Genomic DNA, 18018 nt, shown 5'->3' with positions numbered 1-18018 from the left:
CTGAAAAAATTGTATTACTTATTTTGATTTGCTGTTATGCTTATTAGAGAGGACTGTGTATACACCTCTTAAGGAATCATTTTTCTCATAGGTGTCAGAAGGGAGTTCTTTTTGAGGGTAGTGGCCACTGTGGTACTGGAGGATATTCATTTATTCCCTTACTCATTCTGCAAGTATTCACTGAGTGTTGGCTATGACCGTGCATGTTAGAGGTTGGGTATTAAACTAAAGTAAATTAATAGATAAATGATACATAAAATATGTCTTCAGTGAATTCACAATCTTGTAGAGTCAGTGGTATGCTTAAGTTCAGAATGGCTCTTGGGAACCAAGGTAATTTTCATAAATACTTGTACTTCAATATAACAAGAAACAAATATAATAAAGACCATGTGAGATTATATGTATATATATATATGTAATATTTTATATTATACTCTCTATATATATACATATACATATATATATATCTATATCTAATCTATATCTATATCTGTATCTATATATCTATCTATATCATCTGTATGTATACACATACATATAGAGAGAGACACAGAGACAGAAAGAAGGTTGGGGGGGGAGGTTAGTTGTTAAATGGTAGCTCAGCAGGCAAATAGACTGTCATATATACAGATATAAATAAGAATGAAATGATCTTTTTTTTAAATTTTTTTTTCAACGTTTTTTATTTATTTTTGGGACAGAGAGAGACAGAGCATGAACGGGGGAGGGGCAGAGAGAGAGGGAGACACAGAATCGGAAACAGGCTCCAGGCTCCGAGCCATCAGCCCAGAGCCTGACGCGGGGCTCGAACTCACGGACCGCGAGATCGTGACCTGGCTGAAGTCGGACGCTTAACCGACTGCGCCACCCAGGCGCCCCAAGAATGAAATGATCTTAAGACAGTGTATAGTTCACTATAGCTTGAGTAACAGAAAACTGGAAAAACAGACAGAATGTAAATAATAAATAGCTTTGAGACCATTTGTAGGAGTTTATACTTTATTCTAGAATGCATTAGAAGACTTTAAATGTTTTAGGGACCAGCGGATAATATTAGTATTCCTTGGGTAGAGGAAAAGAGGAAAAGATAAATAGTAACCTTTTATCTATATACATCTGTGTCCATACAGTCAAGCTTAATCACGTAATGCCCCAGTAAACTCCATACTTGCCACTTAAGTCCTATCAAGTGGATAGAACGTAACCTTGGCACAGAGAAGTTATTCTGGTCCCAATTTAGTTTAAACTTAGAGTATAAGCACCATAAATTAGATAGAGTATCTCATCTAATTTATAAACTAGATTAAATGGACAATGTCTGAGGATATCCCAAACAAAGCTATGAAAGATGATAAGCATTTTAATCTGAACCTTCTACTCAGACTCATGCAACACCATTTACAGTGTGAACAAGTCTCCATTGCGCTAAATTGAAGAGGACTTTTATTAAAAAGCTCCTGTTTCAGATACACACGAAGACTTATTAGGATTTATAATTAGGATTTATAAAAGGATTTAGAAAACCAATGTGCACTCACAGAATTTGCCTTAAGTACTAAATTTGATTGAAAACAAAACAAACAAAAAGCAACAACAAAAATAGAAACAAAAAGAAAAAAAATGCTGCAGAAAGCTCACATAGAAACTGGGGCCATGACTTCACAGGTGCTGAGGCCCTTCTCAGCTATACACAGCTAATTAGTTGGTAGTGATTAGGAGTTATTCTCTCAGTTCCTCTTTTTCATTCTTTGGAGAAAAATATCAGCCAAACTAATCATCATGTGATTCTTCCACTAGGTGTTATAAAATTATGAGAAGAGTAAAGTGGTTTCTAATTCTCTTGAGATAATAGTTGTATGTTTTGGGGGAAAAATCAAGATTTTTGAGGATATTGAATGAGAATTCATGTTGAAAGGATCAGAAAAATATTTCTCGAAATTGTGTATTTCTCAGTCTGGTTTTAAGATCCTTTAGTTAATTTAAGTTTGTTAGTCAAAGAGTGAGAGTCTAAACCCTGAATTTTGTTCTACTTAACATAGTATTTACAGCACTTAGTATCTTCTATATGGCAGAATATTTCCCTGGAAGGAGATTAAAATCTAGAGAATACCTATACCTTACTTGGAAAGGAGAAATTCATTTCAGTAATTAGACCCTATTTTGTATTTTCAGAATCTTCTACACAGACTCCCTTTTTTCTACCACCAAATACTACCATGTTACGCTGTCATGCCATGTCAGGTAAAACTGTTAAACATTCTCATTTATATTATGTCCAAAACCAAAATCCACATAATATTTTACACTTAAATACTTGGATTCTGATCTTTGTCTCTATAATCACTGAAACTGGTTTTTAAAGGTCTCAAAATCCAAAATTTTTTGAGTATTATTTATAGCATTTGACAATGGACGACAGTTGTCACCTTAAAACTGAATGTCATTAAAAAAACCTGAATGTCATTTATACTTCAGTCCGTTTTATTGGCTTTTTTCCTCTGCCTCTTGGCTTATTCCATTCTTGTCTCCTTCACTAACTCCTTTCTTTCTACCTTTCACTATCTTTCTACCAGAGAAATGTATATACTCCTGAAGGTTAGGTCCTTAGCCGTCTTCTTTCCAGTTCAATTTCTCTTGATGAAACATCCTTAAGATTTCAATGAGTCTGTCATTGTGTTTTGTGGCCAGTTCCTCACTGCCTTTCCTGAGCACCAACCAATATTTTAAAATATTATGTATTTTCTTCTTAAAGTTGAAATAAAATCACCTCATATTCTCATTGTCACTTTATTATGTAACAGTATTATAGATTTTTTCAGTTGAATTAATCAAATCCCAGAATCTTGGTATCATTCTAACTTTCCCATATCTTTTACATTTCTACCCCCATCCATTTAATCATTTGCAAGTTCTCATTTGTTTCAGAGTCTCTTATAGATATCTATTCTATTATATTCAATACATAAGGGATTCAAGTCACTTTTGCCTTGATTACTGAAATGACCTCCTAACTTGACCTTCACGATAGAACTTTCTTGGATACATTTCCCTAGAGCAGTTAGTTGTCTGATCATCTCTGCCTGCTCTGTGAGTGTGTAGAGTGAATTACAAATTTCTCTGCATTTATGATAAACCATCAGAAATGTATGCAGGGACGTCATGGTCAGAGTTGTATTTTACATAGATCATTTTAGAGATTTTAGTGGAGCTGGGGTAGGATGAAGAGAGATGTTAAGGAGTAGAAAATATAGGCAGGCAATTTTTCTAGTAGTTCTGAAGGAGAGAATGAGTATATACACTAAGGAAATATATATGGAATAGGGAGATTTGTACTGATTTTGTTAGCATTAAAGTCTATGAGAATATGCATTGTTCATTTTGGCCCCCTAATATCTAGAATAATGCCCAAGAGAGAGAAGATATTGAGCAAATATTCCATGAATAAAATAACTACAGATGCTGAGCAAAACAAAACAAAAAATTCAATGCATGATGAAGTATGGTATAGGGTAGAAAAGGCAGATTGTAAGTATAGAGTTCAAAGTTAGATTTGAGTTGGAGCTGCTATTTTATTACTAGCCATGTAACTTTGGTAAAACAAGCTTGGATAGCAAGGGTCAGAAGATTTGTACATTCCTGATCTGAGTCTTTGTGGGTTACTTTACATGACGTGAATGAAGAACTGCCTTTCTGCATTTTTAAAAACAAGAAGAAGAGCAGGAAGACCAAAGGTCAAGTCAGGCAAGTGGTTCATTTTGCTAGAGGGCATTTATCACATATGGACAGAATTATTCATGAGTTCCATTAATAATTAAAATATATGTTTGAATGAACTTTAATAAATAAAATACTTACAAAAACATTATGTCATAGAATTAAGGATTTGAGGACAATCTGCCACAGATTTCAACTTTGATTCATTCATTATAACTTCCATTTAAAGCACAAAATTACATATGTTAATTAATTTTTTTCTGTGATCTCAAAGAATCCAAAGGAGTCACACACTCACAATTATTATATCTATTATGATCAGAATAATTTTCCTTTAAAAGGAAGATTTAAACCATATTCTTCGAGTAAAGACTTTATAAAAGAAAAACATAATTGTTTTGTTTATAGAAAACAAAATTACAAAGTACATCAACTTATTTTGTAATAAAATTAGATAATTTTACAACTAATAAAATTATCCATGTCAATGTGATTCATTCAAATTGATATTCAAATGATTTAATGAAGTTATTATGGACAAAATCTCATGGACTAATGAAATAAAGCTTTGAATATACTGTGGAGTTAGCAATTATTCAAATAATTTCATTAGCTATAAATGCTAGTTAAATGTGGTTTTAAAATATAAGGTCAATTTTACCTTAAGTGAAAAAGTTATGAAAAGCTAGAGAAGTAATTTTTGAGTTTTATATAAAAATGAAAGGTTAAATTAAAGGGCTTAAATACAAAGTCTATAAAAATCATATAATCTCTCAAAGAATTAAGGAGGTTATTTTAATCAACTGCTTCAAGGAAAACTAATGGAATATTCTGCGTCTAAACCATCTAAATGCCCTGGAAAGCAATATGTTCGAATTTAGATGTGAACTATCAATTTACCAGGGATGGCATATAAAGATATTTTGAAGCAAGAGACAGCATGAGGAGATTTTATTCTTGATTCATTTTATGTTTGACTTACTAGTATGAATTATTTCTAAAAATCCAAATTTTGGAGAGATTGCTATGAGCTTTAGATATCTGAAGGATGTTTTAGAAGTGTGTGGTGTCACATTATCAATTCCAAAGTCTCATCAGCATGGTAATAAGCTAATAGAGTGACAAAGTTTTATATGGTGTATTCTTGCATGTCACTGAAGAGAAATCACTATACTAGGTGAGGAAATTATCCTCATGATGAACATCAGCTACAGGAATAAAGTACACTCTGTCAAAAATAGTCATTATCAATGTTATTGATAACCAGTAACAATCAGTACTAGTGATAGTTATCCAACTTTGTGTTGATTTATGTCTTTCTGAAGTTAAAAACAGTTCACAGGCATGACTTTACATCATTAATTTTTACTATGCCCTTATGAGGTATATATTTATTAATGCCAAAGTATATTTTTAACATGAGTGAAGCTGAACCACATTTATAAATATTCATTTAGGAAGAACTTAAAATAAAAAGTCTTCATGGATAGACATTTATACATGTAAGGGATGAGTTAAAAGGGGAAATGAGCAAGACTACAGCAGTTTCTCAAATCCATTAGCTCCTCAAATCAAAATTAAAAAAAAAAAAACTATAAGTGAATGAATTGAATAGCTTCATTATTACACTGTAGTTACACTTAAATAATTGGTTCGGTTTTATGTCAGGCTAATTACACTTGCTACTGAACTGATATAGGGACGTTGTTAAGATCTCTCTATAAGCCTCAAACAAGAAATTTCCATAAGAATTAAATGTCAAGAAAGTATTTTCTCCTCTTAAGGAACTTGGGGGAAATTAGAATCCTTTAAATGTCTGTATTTTTTCCGTTTGCTCTGACTGCTGGGAGTCCCAAGGAAATATTTACGTCTTGACCACAAGATTTTGAGACATTATGGCCTACACTGTCTTGACCTCTTATTATGAAATGTATTTTTTCCTGTTGCTGTATTTATTTACTTATATATTTACCTTTTATGGTACATAATTTTATGAAGCAAGTCAATCAAATCACATTTGGAATGAGATTGAGGTAAAATATATTGGAAAATTAAAAAAATATTATGTAAATATACCTCTGCTATTTCATATTTGTTAATATGTTGGGTGACAAGTGAAGAGGAACAAAACTTTAAAAGAAGATTATTTTACACTTAATTTTTCGACATATTGCTACATCACCAGGTAAAAGTGCCAATGCTTACTTCCTTATTCCCATTCCCTTCAAAAGCCAGGATCTATAATGATATTATCAGCTACTGATAATAGCCATAGTCATCTTTTTGCTGTCTCAAATTCATTTAGAAAACTTAGCTTTCCAGGTTCTAACCTTAGATTATCCAATACATAAAGATAATTATGAGGAAAAATTTATTAAAAGAGAAAATATGAAAAGAAGTAAAATAATTATATACCAAAATTAGTATACATCCCCAACTTTCAGATCTACAAAGAGAGACGCAGATACTTAAACTTTTAAACTTGCATAAAAATTAAGCAAGTGGCTCACTGACTACAATTTGAACAATGAGAAGAAATGCAGAATGATTACATACTTATTTCTGTTGCTAATATTTATTTTTGTTATATCATATAAGTATTGATAAAGTGATTATAAAATCGTGGTTGATGAAGCAAACATACAAAGAATTTTGAGAAACTACAATATAAATATATTTTGAGAGAGGAGTTGAAAATCAAATTGATTATGTCAAAGTGAATATAATACATATTTATATTAGAATAGGGAAGGATTGAATACTATTAGAGTTAAATAAGAGGTATCATTTGCCTTAAAAAAGATGTTCATTTTAAGTCTCTTTTACTAAACTGATTTAATAATAATGTCATCCTACTCACTACCAGAACTTATTTGGAACAGTTTTATATACACCTCTAACATCTAGATTTTAGTCTCCTGTAGTATTACGCATGTGGTAAATGAAAAGTAGCTGAATTTATGATTGACTTGGGAGGTGGGCAGGTGATCAAAATATCATTAGTGGAAAGCTAGACTATTTTAAAATATATTTTTGGTTAACAGAGGACAAAAAAGCTAGGATTAGGTGAGTCTCAATAACCAAATTGTGACAATTTGTATATGTATATAAATAAATTGGATTTGCAAAATCTCATGTAATTCTAATAATACTCAAAATCAGAAAGCTTAATATGATGTGTTTGTGTCTAATATGCATATATAATTTCCAATAAAAAGAGAAAGTGACTCTAATAAGATATGTTTAAGGTTATTATCTTTATTGAATATGGGATTGTTAGCATATGGATACTTGTTTCTTCAATTAAATACATATCCATCTATAAAATATAGATTAGTCTGGTTTCTATTAATATAATTAAGGGAAATTCACTTGGTATTTATTTAACACTGTCCAATAAGTCTTAGAATCACAACATTTTAAACAATTATGTCATATTCCAAAAGGCAAAGCCCATGTGAAAGCTATAAAGTGTTATTGATATAACAAAAATAATGTTCAAATTATACAGGAGGTCAAGTCTGTTAAATACGTCTCAGATTTGAATGGAGTAACCAAAATTTGACTGATAACTCAGAAACAAACTCTAGAGTGGGTAATATGATCCTCATTAGAAAGGAGAATTTTAGATCACAATAGCACTACATAGTGTAGAAAATATATCTGATGAAATTACTGGATTATATATGATGAAATTGATGTATAAATGGTAAAAATATTTATATAACAAAAATATTACAAACTGAGTAAAGCACAAAAATATGTCTTAAGAGTAAGTACAGGACAGAGTTTACTCATAAGTATTAATAAAAATTTTTATAATCAATTTGATAATTTATAAATTTTGCCTAATTTTATGACATTTAACATGTTTAATGTTTAATGTTTAACATGTTTAATCGACATCCAAGTAGACTTGGAATATTTAATTTGATTAAATAGGTTTTGATAATTATCTAAACTTACTAAATATATTAGTTTTAAAATATTAGTTATATATTTAAAATTTTATATAGTGGCTGATAGATATAAAGGATTAATGATTTCAGCTTTAAATGTGTGAAGAGTAATAAACATTCTCTACCCACAAAAAACCTTCAAACATTAAGCATCTATCAACAATAAGTAGTACATTATCTATCTATGTATAAGGCTAAACAGAAAATCATGATGTAAAGGAAAGGTGCGACCAAGTTGTTAAACTTACTTCACCTTGGTATCCTTTCACTTAGTTTCAGAAACTGCTTTTTACTTTCCAAGTTCCTACATCATTTTACCCCTAATCACAAAACTACCTTGACTCCTAGAATCCCATAACACCCAAGCTCATATCCAAATATACTGCGAAGCAAGTTGATGGAGTCTTCATTCTCCTCTCTACCACCTATATTTGCATTTTTCCCCAAAGATCTTCTGGAATGAAGATAGAGCTAAACTAAAGAACATTTTAAATATATATATATATATATATATATATATATATATATATATATATATATGGCACATTATATGTATATATGGGCTTCAGAACACAGTTGAGTCTGGTGGGATGGGAATGAGGAAAGGCAAAGTCATAAGATACCACTAATGAATGCATATGTATATTAATCCATATGTTTAATTTAGGAAGAAAGTAAATATTGCTCTAAACCAAGTTTGGGACAGCTGGATGCTGAATAAGTAAGATAGATACATTGGACTTTCCTTGCCTGGTCATTGAACTGTAAATGCTGGTACCAATGTGATCACTGTGGGCTGTGGTATCTGACAGCTGTGACTGGTCTTTGCAGAAATTCTAAGATGATGCAGTCATATAGACACATAGTATCTTACAGTATATAGATTTCTGCTCTGAGGCATACAGAAAACTTTGCATATATTTTGCCAGCACTGGTGATTTGGGGTACAAACAATTGGTATACAAGCTATTATGAATTGTTGTACTTGTGTCAGATAGCAGACCAAAGAGACAAGTATAAGCCACTTAGTATTTGTTCATCAAGTTCTCTGGATTTGCTATATCTGTCTTGGAAGGACTACTCCATTTAGAGAGGAGCAATTAAGAGGGATATTTATTTTGTTTATTAGGTTATTCTTTTGATGTGCATGCTGAAAAGTATTACATTCTGTGTTACACCACACAATATTTTCTAAATTAAAAGGAGTATATTTAGACTACTATCTTGGTATATTTGGTGTATATAAAGTGCCTGTATGAATTCCTTAGCCAAATTTATTTTAAAGATAATATTTAGATTTTTCTAGGACCTAGCTCAATGTTCTCCAAATTATATCCATTATCATTCCTTTATTCTCTTCTTTCTCCTTCATACTCTGTAATAGGATGTCTGGATTCTGGGCTAATTAGAAAAAAATACGTGAGGGAGATTATAGAAAGAAAATCAATTATTCCATTCTTCAGGGTGTAATTTTAAATTAAAATATCATTGTGTGATGAATTACAGAGCCAATATAAGTTACATATAAATTATTAACACAAATATTCCTACCCACCTATTTTTTAGATACTGCAATCCTCAAGAATTTATATTCAAGTAGGATTACTTACTAAAAAACGGTACTAAGTTTGTTTGTTTGTTTTGTGTTTTTACTCAGTAGCTTATCTTTAATTTGGTACAAGCTTTCATCATAAATTAAATAACTTCATGACTTTTAAGAATGCATACAGTTAATTAGATAAATATCTATTTTAGAAAATGTCTATATTCTAGTATATATGTAGGATTATAAGTATGTCGTACTTTTTCCTAATTAAAAATTTGGGACATCTGACAGGGAAGTTGTAGTTGGAATTGGAAAAATTAGCATTTCAGAGGCATTTCTTTAGCTTCTTGACTACAAGCAGAATTTTTAGAATATGTGATCATATAAACAAAAGAATCTACAGAAAATAGTTACTGTAATAAACTATAGAAGAATAAAAGCAGGTAACTAGATATTTTAGAAGGCAGAGGAAAGAATTAAAAATCTATTTTTAAGTAGATTTCAAAAAATAATTGAATTCAAAACTTCCTGTGCTTTCATGAATAGCATTTTTAACCTCCCAGACTAGTGTGTTGGGTTTATTTGAAGAGGACAAACATTTCGGGAAGTTTCAAAAGAAACACATTGGGGGCACCTGGGTGGATCAGCCAATTAAGTGTCTGACTTCTGCTCATGTCATTATCTTCCAGTTCGTGGGTTCAAGCACCCCCTGCGGGATCAATGCTGACAGCTCAGACCCTAGATCCTGCTTTGGATTCTGTGTCTCCCTCTCTTTCTGCCTCTCCCCCACTCTCTCTCTCTCTCTCTCAAAAATAAATAAATCTTTAAAAAATTAAAAAAAGAAACACATTGTTTGTATAGCTTGACCAAGGTTTTACCACATTTTAAAATCTGAGGTCTAAATTAAGCTTTTGCCTAACTAAACTTTAAAATTACATGTATATACACTATATACAGGTACATGAAAAAAAGCAAATACTTTACTCACAGGCAAATTGAAGTATGACTTCTCTACTAAGAATACTTCCAAATGTGTTGGCTGCTAAACACTGATAATGACCAGAATCTTTTGCTTCACTTGGATTGCTGATAATGAAGGTCCCATCTATCAAACTGTAGCGATAGTCACTTTCCAAATCTATTTCTGTTCCATTTCGAAGCCACCTTAGGAAAAATCAGAAGAAATATATGTAAAAATTACTTGAGATATTATAATACTCCCTGAGAGTGTCAGAATCTCACTGGCAGGAATTCTTAAGACTTTAAAAAATGATTAATAGTGAATTTCTACCTGTAATTGGGAACTGGGTTGCCACGGGCTTCACAATTCAGTGCTACTTTCTTTTCATCAGAATCAGTCGGGAAAATTATATCATCTGGTTCTTGTACAAACACTGGCCCATAGTCCACACTTTCTGTAAGGGCCAAAAGGACACACTTTAAAATTTCTCAAAATATCAAGATTCTTTTTCCATTATTTTAGTATTTAAATTTTTTCTCTTTCCTTGTATTCAAGAGACATATTACCAAAAGAAAGTTATAACTAGCAAACTACATTATTTTAGCGAATTAGAGACCTAGTTATAACTAGCAAATTACATTATTTTAATGAATTAAAGACCTGACTAGAATTTCTTAGTTGACTAAGATTTCTTTTAAAATATGACATATATGATAAAAAACAAACATATCAAATATTGGTGCTGTACATTTTAAAATATGTATCTTTGTATTCATCTAAAGCAGAGCCAAAGAAAATAATACTAAATAAAAAGTTTTTTAAAACCCAAAACTTTGTAAACTCCTAGAATGTTAAACATGTATATATATAATACATAAAAAGTCATGAATTAATATTGTGTAACTACTTAGGTTCTACAGATATGAAAACATTTGTCCTCACGTATTGTCCATACATTCATTTCTTCATCCATTCAATCAAGCAATATTTACTCCTAATAATGCTGGGCTATAAAGAATAAATTATGTAATACAAGTAAATATATTCTCATAAAATAAATGAGACATGCCCTAAAAAAGTAAAATAACAATTAAAATATCAAAATTGGGGGCTTCTGGGAAGATGGCAGTGTAGGAGGATGCTGAGCTCACCGCAGCCTGCGGATCAGTTAGATTCCACCCACACCTGCATAAATAACCCCAGAAAATCACCAGAAGACTAGCAGCACGGATTCTCCGGAGCCAAGCGTAGACAAGAGGCCCACGGAAGAGGGTAGGAAGGGCGGAGAGGCCAGTGCCCGCTACTCGGACTGGCGGGAGGGAACCTGGGCAGAGGGGCAGCCCGCCAGCAAAGCAGAGCCCCCAAGTCTGGCTTGCAAAAATGGAGGGGCCAGACGGAGTGTGTTCTGACAGCAAGCGGTATTTAACATCTGGAAAGTTATAAATTAACAGCTCTGCTCGGAGAACAGGAGGACTGGAGGACAACAGGAGGGAGAGTTGTTGAGCCCGGGATGACAAAGCTCAGCTTGGCGGGTAACAAAGGTGCTCGCCAGAGCCATCTCCCTGGCCCATCCCCCAGCCAAAATCCCAAAGGGAACCAGATAATGCTAGGGAACTTGCTTGCACCGCACAAACACCCAATGCTGTGCTTCTGCCAATCCATCCCTCCGGCGGATTTGACTCCCTCCCGGTGCCTGAAGCGGATCTCTGAAGGAAAAGCGAGCTGAGCCTGCCCCTCCCGCCCCCTTGCACCTTGCCTATCCACCCCAGCTAATACGCCAGATCCCCGGCACCACAAGCCTGGCAGTGTGTAAGTAGCCCAGATGGGCCACTCCACCCCACAGTGAATCCCGCCCCTAGGAGAGAGGAAGAGAAGGCACACACCAGTCTGACTGTGGCCCCAGTGGTGGGCTGGGGCAGACATCAGGTCTGAGTGCGGCCCCACCCGCCAACGCAAGTTATTCAAGATAGCACAGGGGAAGTGCCCCGCAGTCCCGCACCACTCCAGGGACTATCCAAAATGACCAAACAGAAGAATTTCCCTCAAAAAAAGTCCAGGAAATAACGACAGCTAATGAACTGATCAAAAACTATTTAAAACATATAACAGAAAGTGAATTTAGAATAATAGTCATAAAATTAATCGCTAGGCTTGAAAACAGTATAAAGGACAGCACAGAATCTATTGCTACAGAGATCAAGGGACTAAGGAACAGTCAGGAGGAGCTGAAAAATGCTATAAACAAGCTGCAAAATGAAATGGAAACAACCACAGCTCAGATTGAAGAGGCAGAGGAGAGAATAGGTGCACTAGAAGATAAAATTATGGAAAAAGAGGAAGCTGAGAAAAAGAGAGATAAAAAAAATCCAAGAGTATGAGGGGAAAATTAAAGAACTAAGTGATGCACTAAACAGAAATAATCTACGCATAATTGGTATTCCAGAAGAGGAAGAGAGAGGGAAAGGTGCTGAAGGTGTACTTGAAGAAATCATAGCTGAGAACTTCCCTGATCTGGGGAAGGAAAAAGGCATTGAAATCCAAGAGGCACAGAGAACTCCCTTCAGATGTAACTTGAATGGATCTTCTGCATGACATATCTAGTGAAACCGGCAAAATACAAGGATAAAGAGAAAATTCTGAAAGCAGCTAAGGATAAACGTGCTCTAACATAAAGGAAGCCCTGTAAGACTTGTGGCCGATCTCTCTACTGAAACTTGGCAGGCCAGAAAGGCATGGCAGGAGATCTTCAATGTGATGAACAGAAAAAATATGCAGCCGAGAATCCTTTATCCAGCAAGTCTGTCATTTAGAATAGGTGAGACAAAGGTCTTCCCAAACAAACAAAAACTGAAGGAATTCGTCACCACTAAACCAGCCCTACAAGAGATCCTAAGGGGAATCCTGTGAGACAAAGTACCAGAGACATCGCTACAAGCATGAAACCTACGGACATCACAATGACTCTAAACCCATATGTTTCTATAATAACACTGAATGTAAATGGACTAAATGCGCCAACCAAAAGACATAGGGTATCAGAATGGATAAAAAAACAAGACCCATCTATTTGCTGTCTACCAGAGACTCATTTTAGACCTGAGGACACCTTCAGATTGAGAGGGAGGGGATGGAGAACTATTTATCATGCCACTGGAAGTCAAAAGAAAGCTGGAGTAGCCATATTTATATCAGACAAACTAGACTTTAAATTAAAGTCTGTAACAAGAGATGAAGAAGGGCATTATATAATAATCACAGGGTCTATCCATCAGGAAAAGCTAACAATTATAAATGTCTATGCGCCGAATACAGGAGCCCCCAAATATATAAAACAATTACTCACAAACATAAGCAACCTTATTGATAAGAATGTAGAATAATTCTGCTGGAGAAATGATGAGTAAATGTGCTGGGGTAGTATTAGTCTTAGTAGCTTGTACTAGTGTAAGAACTCACAGAATTATATGTAAAGTTAGGATCTTTGGCATCTTGAATTATGAATTAAAAAGAAGTAAAATTTTGTCCTTTATTTTTATTAATTGTGAATTTGATTCCATAGTGACCTGAGATCAAGGTTCTCAACTTTGCACAAACATATTTTGGGATATTCTTTGTTGTGTAGAATGTCCTGTGTATTGTGAAATACTTATAATCATGGCTGGTCCCTACCCACTAGATTCTAGCAGCACCCCTACACAATGTGTAATAATCAAAAAATATCTACAGATATTGTCAAATGTCCTCTTGGGTCAAAATTGTTCTCATTTAAAACCACTGCCTTTGAAAAATGAAGAGAGAATGAGGTCCCTGGATAGCTCAGTCAGTTAAGCCTCCAACATTGACTCAGGTCATGATCTCACAGTTCTTGAGTTCCAGCCCTGTGTAGGGCTGTGTTGGAGCCTGGAGCCTGCTTCAGATCTGTGTCTCCCTCTCTGCCCCTCCCCTGCTCACACTGTCTTTCTCTCAAAAGTAAATAAACATTAAAAAATTTAAAAAAGAAAGAAAACTGAATAAGGAAGATTTTTGAAAAGATGTATTTCTAATGTCTGTACTAAGCATTTGGAAGTTCACATTCTTTGTGGAAAACCACAAGAAAATATCAGGAAAGAAATAACAAGAATCATGTCCCAGGAAACTCAAGCTTAAAAAAATTATTTCTGAAAAATATATACACCTCCATATTTAGAGTAAATTTGTTTGTTTTCTTTAAACATGTAGTCATTCTTTTTGGGCAAAGAAAAGCAAAAGTGTTCATGGCACTCTAAACATTCATCCAATAATAACTGAGCACTCACAATGGGCAGGCACTGACAAGTATTTTCTTTGAGTCCTAGATAACCTAGCTGAGGTTCTTTTTTTGAAGTTACAAATAATAAAATATGACATGAAAAAAACTGAAATTTGTTTCTCTATACCAAATGACATTGCTATCACTTAAAACTTTACTCAAAAAAATTTAATACAAATAACTACAAAAAATTACTGTCAAAATATTCTATTGTTGCATTATAATATATTTATAAAAATTTGGAAAAGCCCATGAAACCTTGTCAAACTCTCAGTTACAGTTAATCTGTATGATGAAGTTATGAAAATATAATCCCTTCCAGTGTTTACACATTATAAATATGATCATTTAAGTCAACATTATAAATAATCATGATGCATAAAATTAACATTTAATAGGGACACCTCTGGATCAGTCAGTTAAGCCTCCCAACTCTTGATTTCAGCTCAGGTCATTATCTCACAGTTCATGAGTTCAAGCTCCACATAGGACTCTGCACTGACAGTGTGGAGCCTGCTTGAGGTTCTCTCTCTCTCCCTCTTTCTCTGTCCCTCCCCCGTTCATGCTTTGTCTCTCTCTGTCTCAAAAATAAATAAACGTTAAAAAAATTAAAAAAAAAATAACATTTAATAAATATATTTTATACTTTTATATATTTCAAAACTCTTTAACTTTTGAGTTAGACATACTTAGGTTCAAATTATAGTACTATCATTTTCTAGCCTTGAACCAACTACTTTTATCCTTGTTACTCCGTTTATTTATTGTGGATGATAATGTCTCCTGATAATCTGAGGATTGACTGACATCAGCATTTATAAATACTTAATGGATCACAAGTACTCAATAAATTATAATTAATAATAACAACAACTAACATTTACTTTTAATATAATTACTACACGCCAGGCATTATACTGAAGAATTTATATCTATTATATCATGAAACACTCACAACAACCATGTGACTAAAATTAATCCTCCCTTTTTATGGATGACAAAACGGGCTGAAATTAGTGAACTAAATGTATGTAGTCAATATATGGCAAACCTGGGATACAAATCCAGAATCTAGAATCTGATTACCACTACTCTTACTCTTACTATTATTATTTTGTTATAACATTTATAAAGCACTTTAATATATATTATTTAATTATCTGAGCTGAGAGAATTCGAAGATAAAAACTCTGAAGTTCTGAGAGGAAACTTCTGCAAAATTAGTGGCAAAGTAAACAGTTGATTTTAACTAAGGATCTGTGGCTCTAAATCTTATATTCTGAAAATTGTCAGAACAGGACAAGAGAAATAAAGGTTGTCAGGCTGGGGAAAAGCAGAGGGGTAAGATTTGCTAAATTACACATTGAAAAAATAAAAGACTGGTCTGACCAACATATATTCTGTTGTGACTGCTCATCTTCTGTCAGCTATCTCTTTGTTGTTCATTGTCACTTCCAAAAACATTTTAGCAAGCAATTGGCTGCCCTCTTCTTTCTTTCTCTCTCTTATATTTCTCCTAGAAATAAAGTTCATTGTAAGGGGTTGAAGAACATGTGTCTATGTAGAGCTTCCCAGTCCCCAGGAAAGGGTAATCAATGATGATTCTATCTCTAAAGAGATTCATTTTTAAGATTTCATACCAAGAATGTATGATTATAGGTAAACTCAGATTATTTGATTCATTCTCCTGAAGTAGTACTTCTATGTGTGTCTATGTGTCTATGCAGAGCTTCCCACTCCCCAGCAAAGGGTAATCAATGATGATTCTATCTCTAAAGAGATTCATTTTTAAGATTTCATACCAAGAATGTATGATTATAGGTAAACTCAGATTATTTGATTCATTCTCCTGAAGTAGTACACTACATCTATTGGTGGAGACAATTAATTGCTGTAAGCAATGCCTTTACATTTTGCAGCTTTTAGCTTAACTTGTAGAGGTGAACTTCAAAACATATATGACAATCATCACAAAGTTATTGATAACCTATACATCAAAATCTTTGTTTAACAAAGTAGGAATTTTGAGATAGTTGTGTAACAGACAGATGCCATCACACACAATCTAAATCTCATAGGAGTAATGTTTTGAGGGATTTTTTTCTTAACATCAACTTTTTAGTGAACAGACTACAAGATAGGTATAGTTGGATAAACTTATATTGCTAGTGGTTATTCTCTATAAAATATCAGTTTCATACCTGCAAAAAGTCCTTCCTCAGAAGATAATTGTTTCATTTTAAAACTAATCTGTTGATTCTCTGCTACAAAGAAGGATGAAATTAACATGCCTTCTTTCACTTCCTGCTAGTTTACTCCCTAATTTTTTTTTTTTTTTTTTTTTTTTTTTTTTTGCTTTATGGTTAAGAATATCTGTTTGTTGGGATGCGTGGGTGGCTCAGTTGGTTAAGCATCTAACTTGATTTTGGCTCAGGTCATGATCTCAGGGTTTGTGAGATCAAGCCAGGTGCTGTTAGTGCAGAGAATCCTTTCTCAAAATAAATAATAAATAAGCATTAAAATATATATATCTGTTTGTTGTCTTCACAATTGAAAGACAACCTGGCTCAAAAATTATGTGTTCATTATTTTTTTAATTTTTTTAACATTTATTCATTTTTGAAAGGCAGAGACAGAACGCAAATGGGGGAGAGGCAGAGAGAGAGGGAGACACAGGAACAGAAGCAGGCTCCAGGCTCTGAGCTATCAGCACAGAGCCAGACGCGGGGATCGAACTCACCCACCGCGAGATCATGACCTGAGCTGAAGTCCGGCCACTTAACCGACTGAGCCACCCAGACACCCCTATGTGTTCATTATTAATTTCATTAATGACTGGAGATATTTTTCCACGTTCTGACCACATTTAACGTTACCAAGGTAAAGTCAGAGTCCAGCCTGACTTTTCTCACTCCTAAATGACTGGATTTTCTACCTGGATGTCCATAGGTCTCTTTCCTCATTCTGATTTTTTAAGAATTTTTAGGAATATGTCTTGGTATTAATCATTTTGTATAACTGGTAGGTTCAAGACATTCTTTTTCAGGAAGATTTCTTCTTTATTTGCTCAATTCTCCTCATACCAATTAGGGATATATTTTAAGTCTTTTTTATCATCTGTGTAACAACTTTTATATCCTTATTCTTTTCTCATTTGTTTAACTTTTTGAAATATTATAGCTATATCCCTATCTTTTCAGTTGCTTCCATATTACCACTAATGAGATTTTCAATTCTGTAATGGTTTTATTTTGCTTTCCATTTGTTTCCTGAGCTCTAAAACTTACTTCTTAATGTATTATATCATCATATTTAGTTTGATTTCACATTTTTGTTCTTTAAAGTGTTTTCAGCCCTGTGATTGTCATTCACTCTCTCTAGGGGAAGATACTTGTTCAAGGTTATGGGTGGGGCCCACATTTGATGAACTGGAATCTGGATTTAGCCAGCTGCGAACAAGAAACTGAGGCTTACTAACAACCATATGAGTCAACTTTTAAGTAGATATTCCATGAGTCAAGCCTTCAAATGAGAATGCAACTACAAT

At 33.5% G+C, this 18018-nt stretch overlaps 1 protein-coding gene across 2 annotated transcripts in view; it reads right to left on the bottom strand.

Annotated features, from left to right (window-relative positions):
- CNTN5 (contactin 5) overlaps nt 1–18018 on the bottom strand; it is a 1357742-nt gene that overhangs the window by 504545 nt on the left and 835179 nt on the right. For both annotated transcript variants that reach the window (XM_053900236.1, XM_053900234.1), the window contains 2 exons: nt 10514–10637; nt 10211–10386 (listed from right to left, as the gene is read on the bottom strand). In XM_053900236.1, the coding sequence (XP_053756211.1) occupies nt 10211–10386; nt 10514–10637 (300 nt within the window). The remainder of the gene's footprint in view (nt 1–10210; nt 10387–10513; nt 10638–18018) is intronic.

This window comes from Panthera pardus, unplaced genomic scaffold, assembly GCF_024362965.1.
Source record: "Panthera pardus isolate Hobbes unplaced genomic scaffold, ASM2436296v1 HiC_scaffold_12, whole genome shotgun sequence".
NCBI classification, from domain to species: domain Eukaryota; kingdom Metazoa; phylum Chordata; class Mammalia; order Carnivora; family Felidae; genus Panthera; species Panthera pardus.
The sequence above is the reverse complement of the archived record's forward strand: the minus strand, read 5'-3'. Positions and strand labels throughout refer to the sequence as shown.